Below are 21,363 nucleotides of genomic sequence, written 5' to 3' on the forward strand. Positions count from 1 at the left end.
GGTGAGTTTGGATTGAGTGTTGGAAGTGATTTCTCCATCTTCCTTTCCCTCCTCCTTCCACCATCTGCTGCCAGAAACTCTTTCAGCTTTAGCTCCGTTTGCTCTGGAAGAACAGAACCTCTTCCTGTTTTGTGCCGTAAAGCGATCCAGCAGATTTCCCTCCAGATCCACCAGGTGAAGGAGAAACAATGGAGGATGCAGAGTAGAGGCTGAGAGAGGCTGATGATCTTCTTGTGATGGTCTCATTTGTTTACCGTAAATATACTAATTTCTCAAAATGAATGTGGTAAAGATGTATTGATGTTAAAATGCTACATTGAGCACCTTTAATGTTCTCATGTTTTACTGGACATAGCAAAACTAATATAATTGTTTTTCACATAGATAATGGTTCAAGGAGCGCTTCTCTTGGTGCTTCATTGAATCGGTGCTATTTGGCCACCAGGGTTAAGAAAATACTCAAAAGACTGAGTTCAACTGACAGATAAAACCTGGGAGCCTGATGTGGGCCTTCGGGAAAATTCACCCACCTTAGCTGCTAAAAATACCATTCTGGATAGGAATTACCTGGACTGGGTTTTTCCAAAGCATCCTAAAAGCAGTGTGCCCCCCCAATTATTTCACCTCGTCACAACCTTTTCACTTTTTCCACATGCACATCGTTTCATTATCAGCCCCGCGATTCTTTCCCCCGGCTCTCAGTATTGATGATCACAAGCAGGCGTGGCTGCCAGAGAAGCTGGCTTGAGAGGGAAGCAGAATGGAAACATGCAGCATTACCCGGGTCTAATTTCCCTTGTTTGTGAAAGCATTGCAAGTAGGATGTTTTCGACTAGAGTGTCAAAGGGAAAGTAAGAAAATAGTGCTGACTAATGCTGCTGTCCTCAGACTACTGGGCAGTTTGGGTGGCTGATCAGTAATGAACACCTGAAAACACAAAGATGCACTAAAAATGTTCAGAGTGTAATATCACTTTAAGTCTGCTGCTGAACATTTTCCTCTTCCCTGCATACTGCTCAGCTGCAGGCAGTCTTGGAATACATCAAATATATCTAAGTAAATTCAGCCAGTAAATTTGATCTGTGAATATTGCAACCATTTATATCGGCTACACTGAGCGCAATATGTTGTTTCTCAGTGCGTTCATTACATCTGTATAGGTCTATTTATTCTGCTGTATTGATATTATGTACTCCAACCTACTGAAGCAAAGGGCCAAGAGACTGAAGTGATTCCAGTTTTGATTATGGAGGAAGATCATCTTTGTAAAGAAATGAACATAGATCACCTTAGTGGTAAACAGTACGTTTCAAACACCAAACCTTGGAAAAAACTGGTGCAGGAAAGCGGTTGTAACAGCAATGTGACAGGATGGAGACAGAGGTCAATGTAAAACAGAGACAGCCCCTTATCCACAAATGCAGACATTTTTGTACATTCCCACACTGTAAAGGGATCCAGTTCTGATGCTGAAATGTGGCCTTTTCAATTCAGGGATGAGGTTACATCCACGGGGTTAGAGAGTTCACATGTTTCAGTTAGACCACAGGATACTGTGTCCGCTGTTCAGCAGTCTCTCTGACATGGAGCTGGAAGCTCAGGGATCGTCTGTGAATGTCTGTTGTATGTAGCCTGGTGTCCAGCCCCCATGAATCTCAGTCTTTAGCACTTCTTGAACTTAGTAGTTCAAGGCAGCTAATTCGGACACATACTGTACGACACACCTGATTGGATGGTCGATGTAGGACAAACCTATTTATGACGAGCATTACAGAGCGACAGCAACAACCAAAATGGCAGCACCAGCAAAGGAATTGGATGATAACGAGCTAGATTTAGCGATTTCGTCAGTCCTTAAAAAACTGAATGGCATCGATGAATTAAAACAGAAACAATCAGCTGTTTAAAACCTCAGAAGTGAACGCCGCCATGATTATTGTCACTCTGAGATGTCAATCTGCTTTTCTACTGTGATTGGTTTGTTCAGAATAAACAGAAGAAGAAGAACTGGGTAGTTAGCATGAGCAGTGATAGCCACCATGGCTGAACAGACAAAGAAAAGAGAAACTCAAACTGCATCAACAGAAAATTCAAGCTCCGCCCACACTGTTTGATTGACAGGTGATCTCTGGGAAGTGCAGTGCAGAAACACCACAGTGATGAGCGCTTAGCAACAAAGAGACAAAATAAAAAAACAACAACAAGGATCTTGCAGATTACCACTTTAAGGACAGAATCTGGATCATGTCAGCCATCTTTGTTTTCCCTCAGCGGACTCTAACCCTAACCCTATCCTTACTGTGGTTTATAGGACAGTACTCTAAAAAGAAATGTTCTATATTCTGGGCAGCCATCTTTGTTTCCCCCCCAGGCGGTTTGAGTGTGTTTATGTGACTCTTCCTCAGCTCTGTCACTCCTCTTTCAGTCGTTGTTCTCTTTACTATCGTTTCATAAGCCAGACTCCTATCTGTCTGTCTTGGTGACATAGTTTTCTACAGTAAGCTGTGTGAATGCAGGTCAGTCATTGCATTTTAGTGTTTTAGTATTACAGCAACATTTGATGTTTTGTGTACCCTTTGCATATGGTATGATTGTAAATGTGTGTGTGTGTGTGTGTGTGTAACAGACTGTCACTATGCTTTCTCCTCTAAACCACTCAGTGTTATTATTGCCTTCTCTCCCCAGCGACGCTGTCACCATTGGTAACCACTATAAATCACCATTACACCAATGGTGTAATAAAAGCGTCACCCCCCCGCCTCTGTCCTCTCTTCTGCTTTTGTCCATCCTTCTCTCTTCCATCCTCTCCCCCTATTCCCAATCCTTCCTCTTCCCTCTTCCCTCACCTCCCCTCTGCTCTGTCTGGTCTCCACATCCTGTGTTTTGGCTGGTTTGGCACCGCACCCGAACCTTTAGCTACAACACCCGTGATGCCAAAGACGAGGCGCCCTTGAAACAAGCTCTAAAGCTGGAATCTGGGACTTTTTTTCCAGTAATAAATGGCTATTTTATCCATCTGGACCTTGATGTGATGTATCTCTGTTGAAAGGATGTTGGGGGCGGGACATAACGTGGGGAGGGATCATTCAAAAGTGTAAACCAATGGGAGATCAGTTAGGGAGAGAAAGGCTGATGGGAAGGGCAGAGGGGTGGGATTGTTCAAAAATCGTTGATGGTTTTATTGGTTTTAAATTTTCACCACTAAAGTTTTCCAGGAAGTAAAAGCAATGAGAATTTTGATATTAAAATATAAAAGTTTTTGTCTTTTTTTGGCATAAATTGTCAAATAGGCGTATGGTATGTTAGCTGGAATGAGCTACAAAGGCGTAAAAGTGTCCCATTTTTATTCCTCCAACTGTCAAATTTTGCCCCAAGTTTGCCTTAAAAACTTGCCTGTGCATCATCGGCTTTAGCAGCGAGAATGTAAAAGTTGTGCCGCATTCGACTCCATGATGAAGAAGACATGCTTCAGTCGTGGCGGTGATCAAAACGACGGCGCTCTGTTTTATTTATTTATTTTTGTCAGTGATGATCTTCCACCGCTAATGATCCAAGAATAGCATAGATCACAGACTGACAAGCAGAAGTCTGCCTCTCTCTCTTCTGATTTAGAGGTTAGAGCGAGAGAGAGAGAGAACAGACACTGATGTGTTTAATGCCAGTAAAGCTCATTTGAATTGAATTGAGGGAGGGAGAGACGGAAAGAGAGAGAGAGAGACAGAGCAAAAGAGAAGCAATATAGGGAGGATGATAGTGAGAGAGAGACAGATTGGCGTATCACAACACAGAGAGAAAGACAGGGAGTAAGAGAAGGAGTGAGAGAGAGAGAAAAAGACAGAGAGGGAGAGAAAGACAGACAGAGATAGAGAGACTGACAGAAAAAAGAGAGAGGCAGAGAGAAATAGAAAGAGAGTGACAGAAAAAGAGAATTGGAGAAAAAGTGAGGGAGTGAGAGGGAGACAGCCATAATCAAAAGACAGATATAGAGAAAGAAACAGAAAGAGCCCTAGAGAGAGACAGATGGGAAAAAAGAGAGAAACAGAAAGAGTGACAGGGAAGGAGAGAAGTGAAATAGAGAGAAAGAGAGAAAAAGTGAGGGGGAGAGAGAGAGAGACAGAAAGGCATATCACTAAACAGAGATAAAGAAAGTGAGAGGAGTGTGAGAGAGAGAGAGAGAGAGAGAGAGAGAAACAGGGAGAGAGAGAGAGGCAGAGAGAGAGACAGGGAGAGAGAGAGAGAAAGAGGGAGAGAGAGAGGCAGAGAGAGAGAGAGAGAGAGAGAGAGAGAGAGAGAGAGAGAGAGAGACAGCTGCCAGTGTTAATCAGTCACTGGCAGCAGCTCTGTGTCTCATTTCCCCAAGGCTTAATGGGGACCAGACCCTCAATGTACTGCCCCCTTTCTCTCTCTCTCTCACACACACACACACACACACACACACACACACACACACACACACACACACACACACATCAGTCCTCATCAATCTCATCAAATTCAGATTGACACATCACATTTTATCTCGACCTCTTCTATCAAGCTGACATGGCGGTCGATTGACGACTGTGAGGAACAGGCTGGTGGTCGGTCTATTTTGTAACAATTGGGTATCAATTTGTCAACTGAATTCACTTTTGAACTTAGAACTGAGTAAATTACACCTGGTCATTCTCTATTTTAGCACATAGTCAGAAATCTAATGTAGGTTCTCCAATACAAACAATTCATTTTTCCCTCTATATTTTACACTGCGAGAGTCCACATAAAGAATACTAAATGTTAAACATATATATCTATATATATATATCATATATATATATATATATATATATGTAGGCCTATAGGGAGCCGAAGTTGACATAATTTCTACCAACCCTTTGGTTGACTTTACCCTATGTCAGTATATGGGAGTTTATTTCATATAAGCAATCAAAACAGTATATGGCTTTGATTTTGAAATATGCTGTAGTAAGCATCAACACATCTAATTTGGCTTAATTACATTCAGTATTATACATGAATGATAAAATTAGTTACCAAACTAAACAAATCTTTTCTGTACGTTTCTACACCCTGAAATAACAGAAACAAATCGTCTAAAAGCTTATGCTACGTAGTGTGGAGAGAGGTGAATATCAACACCAGTCATTGCTTTGTTTAGTTGCAGAAGACAGAATATTTTGTAGTCAATGGAAAATCGCGTTAGCAACTTCACTGCTAGTCAACCAGGGGAAGGCTTTGGCCTGCACTTCCACTTCGGCTCCCAACTGGTATATGTATAGTCTTCTGTCCATAATATGTCTTGCACTGTCCCTTTACACTGTATGTGAGGCTGTGTTGTCCATGTAGGCTACTGTATGTCACGTATGAACTGTGATGCTCTGTATGTTGTTGATGTGTGAATCCACCAACGTCAACCAAAATAAATTCCTGTGCGTATTTATTACATGGAAATTAAACTGATTCTTCTCTTCAGCTGCAACACAAAACGCTGAAGGGGGAAATCTTAAATAAGTAATGGAGGTTTTTCTCGGGGGTTCTGACTCTGAAACAGCCAGAAAGTACTTTACAGTTCCTGAGGGTTGGGGTGAGCGGAGAAACACATCGGACAGTTTAACACTGAATGTAGGTATGAAGACAGAACAAAGTGCTCTATCATGCTGGGGCTATAATAAGATGAAAGATTTTGGGACAAGACTCTGGTGCATACATACCCCCCTTAACCCTAAAAGTCTGAACTCTAAACTAACCTGAAAGGAAAGAGACGTCCTCTGATACTCTTACACTGTTAGATATCATCAATCTGTGATGTTCAATATCCCAGGAGTTATTTTAATGTTGTCATTTACTGTTTTTGGTGAACCCATTTTCCCTCAACCTGCCTCATCTACTTCTACTTCAGTGGTGGTCTCTCTCCTCTTGTACGATGGATTTCTCCCTGTATGATTGTTGAACGTCTCTTGGTGCAAAATGGCGGCTCTAGAAAGAAGCCCTCGCTCTTTGATTCTGAGGGACTGACACCAAAAACCTGATGTTTACCGCTGATGTTTTACATCCTGAAACATTTTCTGATATCAAACTCCACTGTAGCTGCTGGGAATATCTCAACATGACGTCACATTGTCTGCATTTGATCAGTTATCCACAGGAAGAAGAAAATGTACCACTAAACAACAAAATAGCCCCAGACATGCAAGGTACAAGAGCTGTTCTTGAAGTGTGTTAAAGTGTTTTAGGGTGGAGTTTTCCATTAACCTTAACAGTTAGGCTACTCTAACCTAAATCATAATCCTAATACTGATAGTAACCCTAAACCTGAGTAGGCTACTAACCCTAAACTAACATTAGCCCTAACCCTTATCCTAACCTAAACCTAATCCCAATTCTAACTGTAAACCCTAAACTTGAATCCTAAATTTTATCCAGAATGACAAAAATGTCTAAAACTCAAACCTGTTCTTGGATTGAAGTACAAATCTCTCTCTCTCTCTCTCCCTCTCTCTCTCTCTCTCTCTCTCTCTCTCTCCCTCTCACACACACACACACACACACACACACACACACACACACAGATAGAGAGCCTTCAGGTACAGGAACCGCGGACATCAGCGCCAGCGCCGTGACGTCACGCAGCACGCACCGCACTGCTGCGTTGCGTCACTCGCCTCCACTCACTTTCACCTCAGCAGAGTGAAACATCTGTGAGAGGAGAGAGGAGCAGCCGACGCCCAGTCCCAGTCTGTGGTCCCACAAACAGCCCGCACCTATAGTAATCCTATAATACAGTTTAGAAGGCTGCAATACAAACATCACAGCAAAACTAGAAGTTACTATAGGAATATTATAGGAATAATTAGAGACAAAAACGTTGCTATAAACTCACTATTGAGTATCACATGCACGCTTTAACACCCTATAGGAATATTATAGGAGTATTATAGTGATGAGATAAAATATCATAAGGTTACTATAAAGTCACTATTGGATAACATAGACACACTATAAATCCTATAGGAATATTATAGGATAGAGATAAACTGCCATAAAGTACGATAAGGTTGCGATAAAACCACTATTGAGAACCATGCAGACACACTCTAAGTCACTATAGGAATACTATAGAGATACCATAGGAGATAAAGTACATAGGCTAATGCATGATAAGGTCACTGTGACGTCACCACCGAGTACCATGCAGACACACTGTAAAGTCCCTATAGGAATATTATAGGAGATAAAATACCATAAAGTTTAATGAGGTCACTATAAACTCACTATTGAGCAGCAAAGACACACTGTGAGTCCCTGCAGGAATATTATAGGATTATTATAGTGATACCTGAAGTATATTATACAAGTGGAGGCAGTGGTGTGTGTGTGTGTGTGTGTGTGTGTGTGAGCTGTGGAGTATTGGCTATCAATAATCAATAGATTTGAAAAATGAAATGACTGTATAGCCTACTGCTCATTAGCTAAGACTTTTAACTGTAAAATGATACGTACGGACACATATCTTCCTCTCTCCTGCATCTTCCTCTTCCCAACTCTCTCACACACACACACACACACACACACACACACACACACACACACACATCTCCTGCACCAACTAACGATCCAACCCATCCCTATACACCTTGAGCCTCTCTTGGTGGTCTAATAACTGCAGATCATTCACCAGAAACACCACAAATCATGACCACATCCAATCATCCAATGGTTGATTGTAATCTCGATGCAAAATCGGGGTTGTAGTCACTTTTTTCACTGCAGCTGTGATCAAATAGACTAGATTAACACGAGGCACAGGCTACATCTGCTCCTTCTATTGCTCAAGCAAGTTCTGCTATTGTTATTTCTATAGTTGGGGAAAAAACCCCAACTATAATCCTATAGTAAATGGCAGGAGGATACTATACAAATGTCCCTGCACAAGTAGAAGTCTCTATAAGAATATTATAATGGTACCATAGGGGATAGAAGCGCCATAAAGTACTGCAGGGTCTGTATAACTTACTACTAGGCACCACAGACACACTAGAAGTCCCTACAGGAATATTATAGGAATATAGTGATTTCTCGTTAGGGAAGTTGTTGTGTTGTTGTTATTTCTATTGTCAGGCTCATGGTTTGATAAAAGGATACCGGAGCCAACACGAGCATCTGTAGTTTAAGCCTGTAAGAGGTTAATTCCCTAGCAAGCCTAAAATGACCAGGTATGACATGCAACAATATACCGTAGCCTATTGAAAAAAAGCTCTGACACTAGGCCTCTATTCTGCTCTATCTGCCCATTTACCATTTCAATCTCCCTGCACAAACTGTCACAGCACACAACCGTAAGACCCCAAACACTTTGCCCGGCGCAGATAATTGAACAGACACAGATAGGGAGAAAAAAAAACCCGAGGTAAAACACCGCGTCCCCCCGCCGGATCACTGCGGTACCCTGCACCCAAATGCAGGCCGGCGTCCCTGCAAAAAAAAAAAAAAAAAAAAAAAAAACACCACCTCGACTCCTCTCACACAGGGAATGACAAATAAACACCATCCCGTCCCGCTTTTGACGGCCTTACCTTCGGCTGCAGTGTCAATTTTTGGGTTTGTTTTATCCTCCAAATGCAGACGTCGTGGGGTTGAATCGATGAGGAGAGCGGGTTATCGATGGAGGAGACTGGCGCTCCGCTTTTATTCCGGCGGGGTCTTCCCTCTATTAGTGCTTATTATACAGGCGGAGACGATAAGGAGGGTAAATCTGGGTAATTATAGTCACAGCCGAAGGAGTCCGCCGTGGAAACGCAGCGTCTTGTCGGGCTGAAAGGTGCCGTGCTCGCGGCAGCAGCAGCGGCGGCCGGCCGGAGATGCTCTCGGTGTTACGGATGCGAGCCGGTGGAGGGTGATGATATCCATAGAGGTCCCTGTTTCCACCTGACACAACCTCTCCTTCCTCCTCCCTCCTCTTCCTCTCCTCTGGTGCTGAGACTGGGGAGAAATCAGCATCAGTGCGGCGAGGGGAGCGAGAGAGAGAGAGAGAGAGAGGGAGGGAGAGAGAGAGAGGGAGGGAGCAAGAGAGAGAGAGAGAGAGAGAGAGAGAGAGAGAGAGAGAGAGGAGGGAGAGAGAGAGAGGGAGGGAGCAAGAGAGAGAGAGAGAGACAGAGAGAGAGAGAGAGAGAGCAAGAGAGGTGCTGTCAATAAGTGATAGATTTTTAGCAGTATAAGCCACAAGAGGCCGTGCTTTACACTGATTTGAGAACAGCTGAGAGGCGTTTTATGGTTTAAAAAATAAATAAATAAAAAAGAATGCAAATGTTAAATACATCTGTTATTTTTATATTTAGGCTATAATTGTTAATTGTTAGATAACGATACTAATTATTAAATGTGAGTTCTTTTTGAATAGTAGCTAAACAAAGTGGTTGCTAAGCGACACATAGCCTAACTATGAGTGGTGGTTTTCGTTTAGCGTATTAATATTTAGGCTACATTAGGCTAACTGTCATGTTGTGTGCGTTTATTGTTCAAGCGTGACATCATTTTTCAGCCCAAATAAGGGATTCTGGATTCCGCCCCCTTTCAGTCTAATGTAAAAATTAATTGGCATAAAATGATGTTAATGCCTTTAACAACATCCAACACTAATATTGACTATTTTTACTTTCGAGGGATGCATTTCTGTATTTGTTGAGGTGGATTCTTCGATTTTATTTTTAATCGTTAATAGTCTAATAATAAATTCATTATTCTTCCACCAAGCAATATTCTTGAACAGCAGCTAGCTAAACAAAGTGGTTGGTAAGCCACACTTCTACCAACAGTGGTGATTTTCAGTTGGGGCATTAATATTTTAATTAACTGTTATGGGGTGACATGTCTTTTTATTCAGTGTTTTACAATGGCTTGCAACTTGACTATTATTTGCAGCTTCCCTTTGGGACAGTCAGTGTAATTATGAAAATGGGAGAATCCAGTTGTGAGATGCATCATTCCAAGAAGTTTCAGCAAAATCCAACAGGTGAAACAATGTTGCAGCGCCCCCCTTAGAATAATCAATGCAATTTTAAAAATGCCAGAATGGAGCAATGAGACGCATCATTCTCTTAAGTTTCATGAAAATCTGATGAGCGGCATCCGAGATATTGTGTGTGACATACAGAACATTAAGCAAACATTGAAGAGCCGTCCTTAGGCCAGTTAGTGCCATCTTGAAAATGCCAGAACGGAGAAACAACACACATCAAAAAAACATCAAAAAACAATAATCTTCATTCAGAAATGAATAAGGTGAGAGGTTATGTTGAAAATCTGACAAAAGTCTCCATTAGAAACAATATGGACTAAAGGCCTTGGCCAGTATAAATAGCCTAGATAAACAAACTTTTCCTATGACAAAATGGAGTCGAAAGGAAAAGCTAAGTGCACTTGAGGCTTCTAAAGAGTGAGTCTGTTTTGGAAGTGGTGCTGTGAGATGCAGGCCACACACACACACACACACACACACACACACACACACACAGAATCATTTCTCCGTCACTGGTCTTTTATTGTGTCTAAACTGACTGACTGAGGAGTGTAGCCCACTGCAAGTCTGTCTAAAGAAGCATGAATAAACAGGTTAGCCTCCTCCAGGCCTTTCTACACTCCAAATGAATTCACCAATTTACAGGCAGAATTCATGAATATCCAGTTGGTTGAGTTTTTGTCTTGCGACGGTTTCTGCTTGAGGGCCTTCTGAGGTCTGATCTAGTGCTGCACCAGAGTCACCTCATATCTATTGACTTCCTTTGTATATAAGAGTCGTTTTTTTTTTTTTATCTGCATAAAGCTCTTTTGACTGTCCCTAAGTCTCCATTAAAGACAAGAGGTGATTTAGCACTGCGATCATGAACCCTGTTTTGGGGAAACATCTTCATCAGACTCTGTATCTTCCTTTCAGACAACTAGGCTGGGGCGTCAGTTCACTCCACCCTATGGCAAAGTTCCTGCATCTAACGTCATTCGCCACCCAATTTGCAAGAAAAAATAGTTCAGCAAGACTGCAGCCATAGAAACGTCTGTAGCTGCATCCATGTGCTACACTGTAACAGAACAGTAACCATAGAAACGTCTGTAGCTGCATCCATGTGCTACACTGTAACAGAACAGTAACCATAGAAACGCCTGTAGCTGCATCCATGTGCTACACTGTAGCAGAACAGTAACCTATAATGTCTGTGGCTAGCATCCATGTGCTACACTGTAACAGAACAGTAACCATAGAAACGCCTGTAGCTAGCATCCATGTGCTACACTGTAACAGAACAGTAACCATAGAAACGTCTGTAGCTGCATCCATGTGCTACACTGTAGCAGAACAGTAACCTATAATGTCTGTGGCTAGCATCCATGTGCTACACTGTAACAGAACAGTAACCATAGAAACGCCTGTAGCTAGCATCCATGTGCTACACTGTAACAGAACAGTAACCATAGAAACGCCTGTAGCTGCATCCATGTGCTACACTGTAGCAGAACAGTAACCTATAATGTCTGTGGCTAGCATCCATGTGCTACACTGTAACAGAACAGTAACCATAGAAACGCCTGTAGCTAGCATCCATGTGCTACACTGTAACAGAACAGTAACCATAGAAACGCCTGTAGCTAGCATCCATGTGCTACACTGTAGCAGAACCCCATGAGCAGAACTGTAACCTATAATGTCTGTGGCTGGCATCCGTGGCTACACTGTAGCAGAGCTGTAACCATGGAAACGCCTGTAGCATCCCTAACCCTAACCCACAAGGTATCGCTAGTTAATTTGACAGAGTTCCTACACTCACTTGGACATCAAATTCAAGGATTTGTTTGGTGAAATTCAAGGACTCAAAACTGTCATGTTTTGGGGAAACATGACATCGGTTTTCCTCAGGATGTGAAGTGTGTTGCAGATGGAGACAGGTTCAGAGAGCTGAGGTATGTTGATGAATTTGGGTTCTAGATTTGAATAAAAAAACAAGAACAAGAAGCCTACTTTCATTAATTAAAAAAAAAAACTTTCAAGGCCATATTTTGTTTTTCTCAAATCCACAAACTTTCAAGGCTTTTCAAGGCCTGATAATCCTGATTTGATTAGAAATCAACAGAACGGACTGGGAGTGATGTGATGAGCTGTGAACCAGCGGGCTGCCATTCAGAAATAACAGTCCTCAGAATGTTTCTGGCCAATCAGAACTGAGTATTCCACCGAGCCGTTATAGCAGCGCGGCTCCTTTAACTCCCTGTGAGGAGGAGGAGGAGCCTGACGTCCCCCGGAAGTGCCGCTCTTCCTCTTACGTAAAAGGGGCGGGTCTTCAAATGTCAAATGTAATAAGAGCGAAAGTAAGTTTCGGACTCGCTGTAGTTTTTAACCGGCGGTGTATGAAGTTGTTGCTTCATTCTAAAGTTCACCTGCTAAAGAGAATAGTGAAAATGTCGGACTCCATCAAAAACGTCGCGATATTTGGAGGCACGGGAATGACCGGGCAGGTGACCGTCCAGCAAGCCGTGGCTGCAGGTAAGATAGCCTATAGAATAGAATAGGAGAGAATAGAATGGAATAGAATAGAATAGACAGCAACCTATACACAGGATTTGATGATCTATGATGAGCGCCCACACAGAAACCTGGTATGGATGTACGAGAAATAGAATCGAACTGAACAGATAGAGTAAAGTAGAATAGACTAGTGGTTCCCAAACTGGGTTCCGGGGACACCCAGGGGTCCTTGATGGGGCTCCAGGAGGTCCCCAGCAAAATGAGGAATAGTTTAAGTTAATTTCAGTTACTTCATTCACTTGAAGTTAGTCCAATGAGAAAATAGCCTATGTAAATGTATGACAGTGACATGAAACTGAATTGGGAACCCCTGAAATAGAATAGAACATAATAGAATGGAATAGCATAAAACAGAATAAATACCCAGGATCTGAGCGCCTACATGGCTTGGATGTCACAGGAATAGAATAGAATAGAACTTTATCAATACACAGGATCTGATGATCCATGGTGAGCGTCCACAGAGAAAACTGGGTTAGAGTAGAGTAGAATAGAATAGAACAGAATAGAAGCTCATCACAGCAGGTTAGCCTACAATACACCAAAACACAAAAGAGGAGACAAAATAGAGCAGAACAGAAGGTGTAGGCTATAATGACAAGAGCTGGTGATAGATTTATAATAAAATTAAAACAAAGTCTCTGTCAAGTTGTCCAAACGTTTGCTGCAACGTACGTTATTGAATGCTTATGGAGCTTTGTTCAAGACGATCAGATGTTTTAATCAATAAAAGTATAGTTAATAATTTCAGATTTTGAACATTTTCTGTGTAAACTTCAACCAAACAGTGGTTGAGGATTACAAGTGGAAGTGGTTTGATCCACCTTCCAAATTATTTCCTCAGACGACCTCTGCATGTCAAGGTCAGGGGTTTGTGGTTTGGTTATTCAGAAAACAATTTCAGAAGTTCCAGATTTCCACAAATTCCAGTTCCTCCTATTATTTGATTGATCTGATTGATAGATTCTCATAGAGGCAAGGCGAGGCGTATTTTAAATGGTGCACTTTAAACCGTAAAGTGTCAAAGTCCTCGCTCACAACCAGTTTAACTTGGTGCTGATCCATCAAACAAATTGGTGAAAAAAAAGTCAGATGGAAATGAGGCGCTGTGTTCTATAAGAAACCAGTGAGCGTAGACACACCGATGAAGGCTTGTAGCCCGATACATGTGTGTTGTTTGTTCCCCTGCTGCTGCTTTTGGAAATAAATGCATTAATATTAAGTTTTGATATGCTTGACCCACAAATCACTTATGCAAATGCAGTGTGTCATTTGATTTGATATTTGATTTGCCAGCATTTTCATTTCCTCGCTCTCTTTTCCCCACGGGACCAAAGAATTGTCGAGTCATGTTAGACGTTACCGGTCAGCTGTGCTGAGTCACAGTCGGCCGCGCCGCCGGCAGCCGATAGCAGAGAGCTGCTCACTATCTCCACCGTGCAGAAAGGGCGGCTTCACGTAGATTTCACATACTTGACGGAGGTGCATCTTAAGTTAGAAATGCAGCTCCTTTAACATTGAATTAGACTGCAACTGAAAGGGGCATAAAAATGAAAAGGGAATAATATAAAAGTCAAATTTGCACACTTTCAAGCTATTTATATGCCAGTATGCCCACCTTGGATTCAAACTGACACATTCACACCTGTTCTCTGGGGATTGTTGAAAGGCATTCTGGGAAATGTAGGAAGTAATTAACTGAAGTAGAAGTAGACGAGGCAGGTTGAAGGAAAGCAGGGTTCACCAAAAAAGTAAATTACAACTCTTCATCACAAAATAACTCCTGGAATGCTTTGAACATCACTGATGACACAAAACAGTGTGAGAGTATCTGAGGGTGGATTCTTCCTTTAACCTGTATGATTTGAGTACATGTTGTGTCTCTTTTCTCTCTCCCACTCCCTCGTGTCTCCCTGCAGGTTACAGCGTCACGGTGCTGGCGCGGGACCCCGCCAGGCTGCCGGCCGACCACAAGGCGTCCCGGGTGGTGGTGGGAGACGTGCTGAATAAAGAGGACGTGAAGAAGACCATGGAGGGCCAGGACGCCGTCATCATCGTGCTGGGCACCAGGAGCGACCTCAGTAAGACTCTGCACACGCAGGGGGAAACACACACTAACAAGTCAACATAAAGTAAACAACAAGTAAACATGAAGAGAGAGCATGATGCAGATGCAGAAACACACACACGTCCCTCTTTCTGTCTGTCTGCCTCTCTCTCCTATCCCAAACCAGACACATACAGATGTGTTGAACAATTGTACATTAGTTTTGGGCAATGCATCTTGTGTTACTTTAAAAATAGATAGATAGATAGACAGATAGATAGATAGATAGATAGATAGATAGATAGATAGATAGAGCACCAAGACATTTAAGACACCAAACATAGAAGGAACAAAGCACAAATCCAAATACATAAAAAAAACTGGAATAATAAAGAATAAATACAGAACACATAGGGCCTACTTTCTATTTTAAGAGTGCGCTGAGACTGACACACACACACACACACTTTAATCTACAATATTTCTTTGTTTTTGTTGTATTTCTATCTCTTTCCTATTTTTTGCTGCTGCAAGGACCAGGTTTTGATAAAGTTCATCTTATCTTACATGACTGACCATGCTCACTCACACAGGGAGGCTTGCAGTTTGTAACTGTAGTGCTGTGTAATCTCCACTAGAGGTCGCCAGAGACTTTAACAATACATAACCCTGTTTGACTATGAACACTGGAAAGGCTAATAGATTTTGGGGGGGCGAAGAGAAAGCCAGCAAGCCGTCAGTTGAATGGGATAAATGTAACTAATCTATCAACACTGGTTTGTACAGAGTGGGTTGAGGAAAAGTCAGGAATGTTTTAAAAGGTGTGAAATTGAAATGTTTAAATTCAAAACAGCTGTCATTTGACTGCAGCTTGGCCTTTCTAGTGATTTTTCACTGTGGTTGAATAATTCTCTATTTATCATGCAAATCTCCATAAGGATCAGGATCAGTCAGTCAGGATTTTTCCCCAGTTCTCAATATCAGTATTTGCAAACGGGCAAATGACTTCTTTTTCGCATATATAGCATGTTAGAAGTAAAACATAGGCTAAGTTTTCAAAAAGAAATTAAAATGATAAACTGTTAATAAAAGGTGGTGCTGACTGTATGGCTCACAGAGAGGCCAGCTCTGGTGCTTCACCGTTCATGAATTCCTATAGAGGTAGGTGCACAAAAAGGACGCTTTGAAATCTGACTAAAGACGGACACACACCACAAGATTCTGGCCAGATTCAGCCCTAGTTAGACCATCTTGCATAGAAGAAGACAGATGGATACTGGATCTGTGTTGACGTCCCTCATCATAGTTTCTCAGAAGCTTTCTTGGAATAAAATCTAGAAAATTTGGTCGTTTTTCAGTCTGTATTGTAACCAGAGTCACTTAGGAACCCGAGGAGCATCATTATGTAGACATTTATGGATCAGTTTTGTGTTGTCAAATTATCAGAACTTTAAATATTTAATTTCTGTATGACATGGCAATGGTGAAATCTAATTGGCTTCCTGTGTAGAAGTTTTATTACACATCATCTTAATTCTTACCTCCATCAGCACCAGCTCTGCTCCTGTCCTGTCTGTCTCAGGTCCGACCACCATGATGTCTGAAGGCACCAAGAACATCCTGGATGCCATGAAGGCTCGCGGGATCCGCAAGGTCGTCGGCTGCATGTCAGGTACGGATCATCATAGAGAATATTGATGGTATGCAGCCTGTGTTATGTAGCAGATCTGGGTAAAATAGTTAGAAATAGTACCTGGAAATGGGGGGGATTTGAGTGGGATTTGCCACATTAGACACTGCAATGAATATCAGTAAGTTTAGACAATCAAGACAAAATTTTTTTTTTTTTTTTTTTTAACTTAGTTTTTATTTCAGTTTCAGCAACTTATACAATCATATTCACAATTTTGTCTACTGTTTTTTCTGCTTTTTCAGCTGTACCTATATGGTTTATAGATAATTTAACAAAAAACAAAACAAAACAAAAAAACAACACAAAAAAAAACACACAAAAAAAAGGGGGGGGGGGGGGGGCGGGGAATAGGGGTCAGGGAGGGGGGTTGTGTGTAAATGTGTGTAATAGTATGGCCGTGTGTATATGCATAAAGAGATAAGATGAGTTGGGGAGATAAAGATACATGTATGAATCAGAGTGTACAGAAGGATTTAGATCGCTTCACTGTATCAATATAGCCATGGCAGGGCTCCACCTTTTAATAAATATATCTTTTTGGAGTCTCAAAGAGTATGTTATTTGTTCCATCTGATACATTTCCCATACTTTCTCAGTCCATATATTGTATGTTGGGGGGGGTCAGGTTTTAACCACTTAATTGTGATGCATTTAATTGCTGCTGTTAGCAATATTTGTAAAAGATATTTTTTTAGCTCTTCCATCAATGCCTTCCGGTATTACTCCCAGTAGTGCCACCTTTGGATCTTTTGTGAAATTTTGGTGGAATACTTCTTTAAGGGCCTCAAACACCTCTTCCCAAAATGTTCTTAATTTAGGGCATGTCCAAAATACGTGGGTATGGTTGCCAATTTGTGTACCACAATTTCTCCAACATTTATTTGAGTGTGTTGAGCCCATTTTAGCCACTATTTCTGGTGTCCGAAGAAATCTCGTAATTACCTTCCATTTGAATTCCCTCCATGTATTTGAATTTGTTAAGAGAAAAGTATTTTAAAGTCAGATAAATCTACTTTTCTGTCGCTAGAGACTTACCATGATGTGCTAAACCCCACCCATCCGGTAATCCAAGCAGATTAAAACAAAAAGTATGAATTATTTGCGTATGCATTTACATTTCACTTGCAGTTACTTGCAGTTTTTGCCTCGGTGCTTTTGTTTAATCTCTTGGATCTCTGACTATCGGCTGCTTGTGCATCTTCTAAACGCCTAAAATAAACACACAGGTAATTTAACTGACAAGCATCTGTCCAGAGGAGAGAACAGGAAGAAAAGCCCATTGAAACAACATGCACTCCTCCACTTCCCTCTGCCCCTCTTTCTCTTTTTTCATCTCTCTCCTCCTTTCCTCCTCATATGGCTTTTCCTCTCCTCTTTCCTCTTCTCCTTCATCTTGTCACTCTCTCCATCTCTCCTCAACCCTTCCTTTCTCATTTCCCCTTCCCTTCCATTCTTCCCACTCCCTCGATTTCATCCTTTATTTCTCCCCCCTCTCCTCTCCAATCTTACCACTCCTATACTCCAATGTTTGTTTTTCTCCTCTCCTCTCCTCTCCTCTCCTCTCCACTCCTCTTCTCTCCTCTCCCCTCCTCTCCTCTCCTCTCCTCTCCTGTCCTCTCCTCCTCTCCCCTCCTCTCCTCTCCTCTTCTCTCCTCTCCTGTCCTCTCCTCTTCTCTCCTCTCCTCTCCTCTCCTCTCCTCTCCTGTCCTCTTCTCTCCTCTCCTCTCCTCTCCTCTCCTGTCCTCTCCTCTCCTCTCCTCTTCTCTCCTCTCCTGTCCTCTCCTCTCCTCCTCTCCGCTCCTCTCCTCTCCTCTCCTCTTCTCTCCTCTCCTCTCCTCTCCTGTCCTCACCTCTCCTCTCCTGTCCTCTCCTCTCCTCTCCTCCTCTCCTCTCCTCTCCTCTTCTCTCCTCTCCTGTCCTCTCCTCTCCTCTCCTCCTCTCCCCTCCTCTCCTGTCCTCTCCTCTCCTCTCCTCTCCTCTCCTCCTCTTCTCTCCTCTCCTGTCCTCTCCTCTCCTCTCCTGTCCTCTCCTCTCCTCTCCCGTCCTCTTCTCTCCCGTCCTCTTCTCTCCTCTCCTCCTCTCCTCTCCTCTCCTCCTCTCCTCTCCTCTCCTGTCCTCTCCTCTCCTCCTCTCCTCTCCTCTCCTCTCCTGTCCTCTCCTCTCCTCTCCTCTCCTCTCCTCCTCTCCTCTCCTCTCCTCTCCTCTCCTCTCCTGTCCTCTCCTGTCCTCTCCTCTCCTCTCCTCTCCTCTCCTGTCCTCTCCTCTCCTCTCCCGTCCTCTTCTCTCCCGTCCTCTTCTCTCCTCTCCTCCTCTCCTCTCCTCTCCTCCTCTCCTCTCCTCTCCTGTCCTCTCCTCTCCTCCTCTCCTCTCCTCTCCTCTCCTGTCCTCTCCTCTCCTCTCCTCTCCTCTCCTCCTCTCCTCTCCTCTCCTCTCCTCTCCTCTCCTGTCCTCTCCTCTCCTCTCCTCTCCTCCTCTCCTCTCCTCTCCTCTCCTCTCCTCTCCTCTCCTCTCCACTCCTCTCCTCTCCTCTCCTCTCCTCCTCTCCTCTCCTCTCCTGTCCTCTCCTCTCCTGTCCTCTCCTCTCCTCTCCTCTCCTCTCCTCTCCTCCCCCTCCCAGCCTTCCTGCTGTGGGACCGGTCCAAAGTCCCGCCCCGCCTGCTTGCTGTGACGGAGGACCATGACAGGATGTACTCGGTGCTGAAGGAGTGCGGTCTGGACTACGTGGCCGTCATGCCTCCTCACATCGCTGGTCAGTAGCAGGTCCAGCTGGAGACTTTCATTCCAACATGAGATATCCTCCATTTGAAAAAAAAAAAAACCTACAGACACCATTTCTTAGAAAAGGATTTTTGACATAAAAGTGCATTGGTTATTAGCCTAACTGAGGCCTTTGCTTACAAAATAGGAAATCAAATCAACCTTATTTATGAATAATGAATTTCAGGTTGCAGTTGTTTTTTTTTTTGTTTCTGATTGTGTGTGAACCACAGATAGTAGAATAGAGTAAAATATCAGAACACACACTTCTCTCTGTCCTCTCTCTCTCTCTCTCTTTCTCTCTCTCTTTCCCTTGATTTTTTTTTTTTTTATGGAAGTTTTGTTTGTGTTTTTGTTTGTTTTTTGCGCTCTGTTTATGGGCGGTGGTAGTGAAATCTAATTGCTGCTTACCCTGTCTAATGGACTGGTTTCTGAATGGTTTTGTAAGATGAAGAGGTCAATAAATGAGCTTTTTAAAATTCAAAATTCTCTCTCTCTTTCTCTTTCTCCCTCTTATCTCCCCCCGTCTCTCTGGCCCTCTCTCTCTCTCTCTCTCTCTTTCTCCCTCTCTGCCCCCCCCTCTCTCCCTCTCTCTCCATCTCTCTCCATCTCTCTCTCTCCCTCTCTCTTTCTCCCTCTATCTCCCCTGTCTCTCTCCCTCTCTCTCTCTCTCTCTCTGGCCCTCTCTCTCTCTCTCTCTCTCTTTCTCCCTCTCTCTCCATCCCCCCCCTCTCCAGACGACCTCCCCCTGACGGAGCGCTACACGGTGACGGAGAACATGCTGAAGGGAAGAGCCATCTCTAAACACGACCTGGGACATTTCTTCGTCAAGTGTCTGTCCACCTCGGAGTGGGACGGCAAGACAGTGGGGGTGTCAGGACAGTACAGCTGATCCAGGCAGCCGAGCCTTTACATCTCTGTTTGACTCCCTGCTGTTCCATCGCTTTGACCAAAACACACTGGAGAGAAGAGTTTTATTTTTTTTTATTTAGAGACAAATGAAGGAAAGAAGTCTGTTTAGATTCAAACTACTTGCTTGCTTGTTCAGATAAACCAGTAATGCCTGATTGCTGTTTTCCCCCTTTATGATCATGACTGAGCCTATAGTGTTTTTTTTTTGTTTGTACCGATTTCAAATTTAACATAAGCTACACTAACAGAAATTTAATACAAGTGCCAAACTTTTATTGCTGTTTACATTTCTTCTCCTCAATTCTTTCTTTTTGCCGGTACGATGGGACAACTTGACGTTGACACTTTGCGTCCCGTCAGTGGAAGTTTCCTCATGTGATGCTTGCTGTTGCCGCTCCAATACATGCCGGTCATTTTTATAGCTTTTGAAATAAAAGAGTTTATTGTACAAGAATCTTTGGTGCAAGTGTCATGTGAACCCGCATAGCTGTAGGCCTCTGGAATGAGATAATAATACTAATAGTAATACAAATAATAATGATGATAATAATAATAATGGTGATAATACTACTACTACTACTACTAAAAATAATAATAATGATAATAATAATAAGAAACTTTATTTGTATTACACAAAGTGTTTTACAAAGCAAATAGAATAAATAAATAGATACGTAAATCAATCATAAATACAGTAAAAGAGTAGATAAAAAAGGAAACAAAGACATTAAGAATAAAAAATGGAAAGGAGACAGACAAGATCACAACAGGGACATAAAACAACATTATTAGATGCAGGTTTACAAACAATATCAATTCAGTTCAAATGAGCTTTAACAAAATAACAATAGAAAATTGCAATTATTTGATCACACACAAAGCAAAATAGAAAACAATATATAGCATGTCTTTACCATAGACTTCTTATGGACTCATTGTCTTGTTCACTCACTAAATTCATCATCTTTGTGAATTTCTCAAATCATACGAAACTCATTCTCTTTCCATTCAAGCAAGTTCCTTGTGGGTTTAGCCCAGTGGGTCCCAAAGTGGGGTCAGGGGACCATCAGGGGTCTTGGAAAGGGTTCCAGGGGGTCCGCAGCAAAATTAGGAATAGCCGAATTCCCAATGAGAGAGAGTTTAAGGATGAGTGGTTTGATTAAAGGTTTCACTCTGCACACTGTGTCTGTCACCACACATACAGTACAGTTATATAATTCTGTACCAAGTCATATGTAACAATAAAAGAGGGGGGTCTGTGGTCTACAGCAGATCTATTTTTGGGGTTCTTGGTATGAAAATGTTTGAAGAACAGCTGGTTTAGTCAGTTTAGTCCAAATCTCCACTGCAGTTCATTCATCATGTGGATCAGTGTCTCTCATG

At 42.5% G+C, this 21,363-nt stretch overlaps 1 protein-coding gene across 1 annotated transcript; it reads left to right on the forward strand.

Moving 5' to 3' along the window:
* The first annotated feature begins 12,340 nt into the window (after positions 1-12,340).
* blvrb (biliverdin reductase B) lies at positions 12,341-20,434 on the forward strand. The gene is made up of 5 exons (XM_071898794.2): positions 12,341-12,529; positions 14,491-14,652; positions 16,201-16,290; positions 18,929-19,060; positions 19,806-20,434. The coding sequence occupies exons 1-5, from the start codon at positions 12,394-12,396 to the stop codon at positions 19,958-19,960; spliced, it is 675 nt and encodes a 224-aa protein (XP_071754895.1). The 5' UTR covers positions 12,341-12,393; the 3' UTR covers positions 19,961-20,434.
* The last annotated feature ends 929 nt before the right edge of the window (positions 20,435-21,363 follow it).

Source organism: Centroberyx gerrardi, chromosome 6, assembly GCF_048128805.1.
Source record: "Centroberyx gerrardi isolate f3 chromosome 6, fCenGer3.hap1.cur.20231027, whole genome shotgun sequence".
NCBI lineage: Eukaryota > Metazoa > Chordata > Actinopteri > Beryciformes > Berycidae > Centroberyx > Centroberyx gerrardi.

Bases quoted from the DNA above. Each gene is read 5' to 3' on its own strand.
- blvrb (XM_071898794.2), top strand. From the start codon at position 12,394: ATGAAGTTGTTGCTTCATTCTAAAGTTCACCTGCTAAAGAGAATAGTG. The intron at 16,291-18,928 runs GTACGGATCATC...TCCCCCTCCCAG, and splicing joins GGTCGTCGGCTGCATGTCAG to CCTTCCTGCTGTGGGACCGG. The intron at 19,061-19,805 runs GTCAGTAGCAGG...CCCCCTCTCCAG, and splicing joins CATGCCTCCTCACATCGCTG to ACGACCTCCCCCTGACGGAG.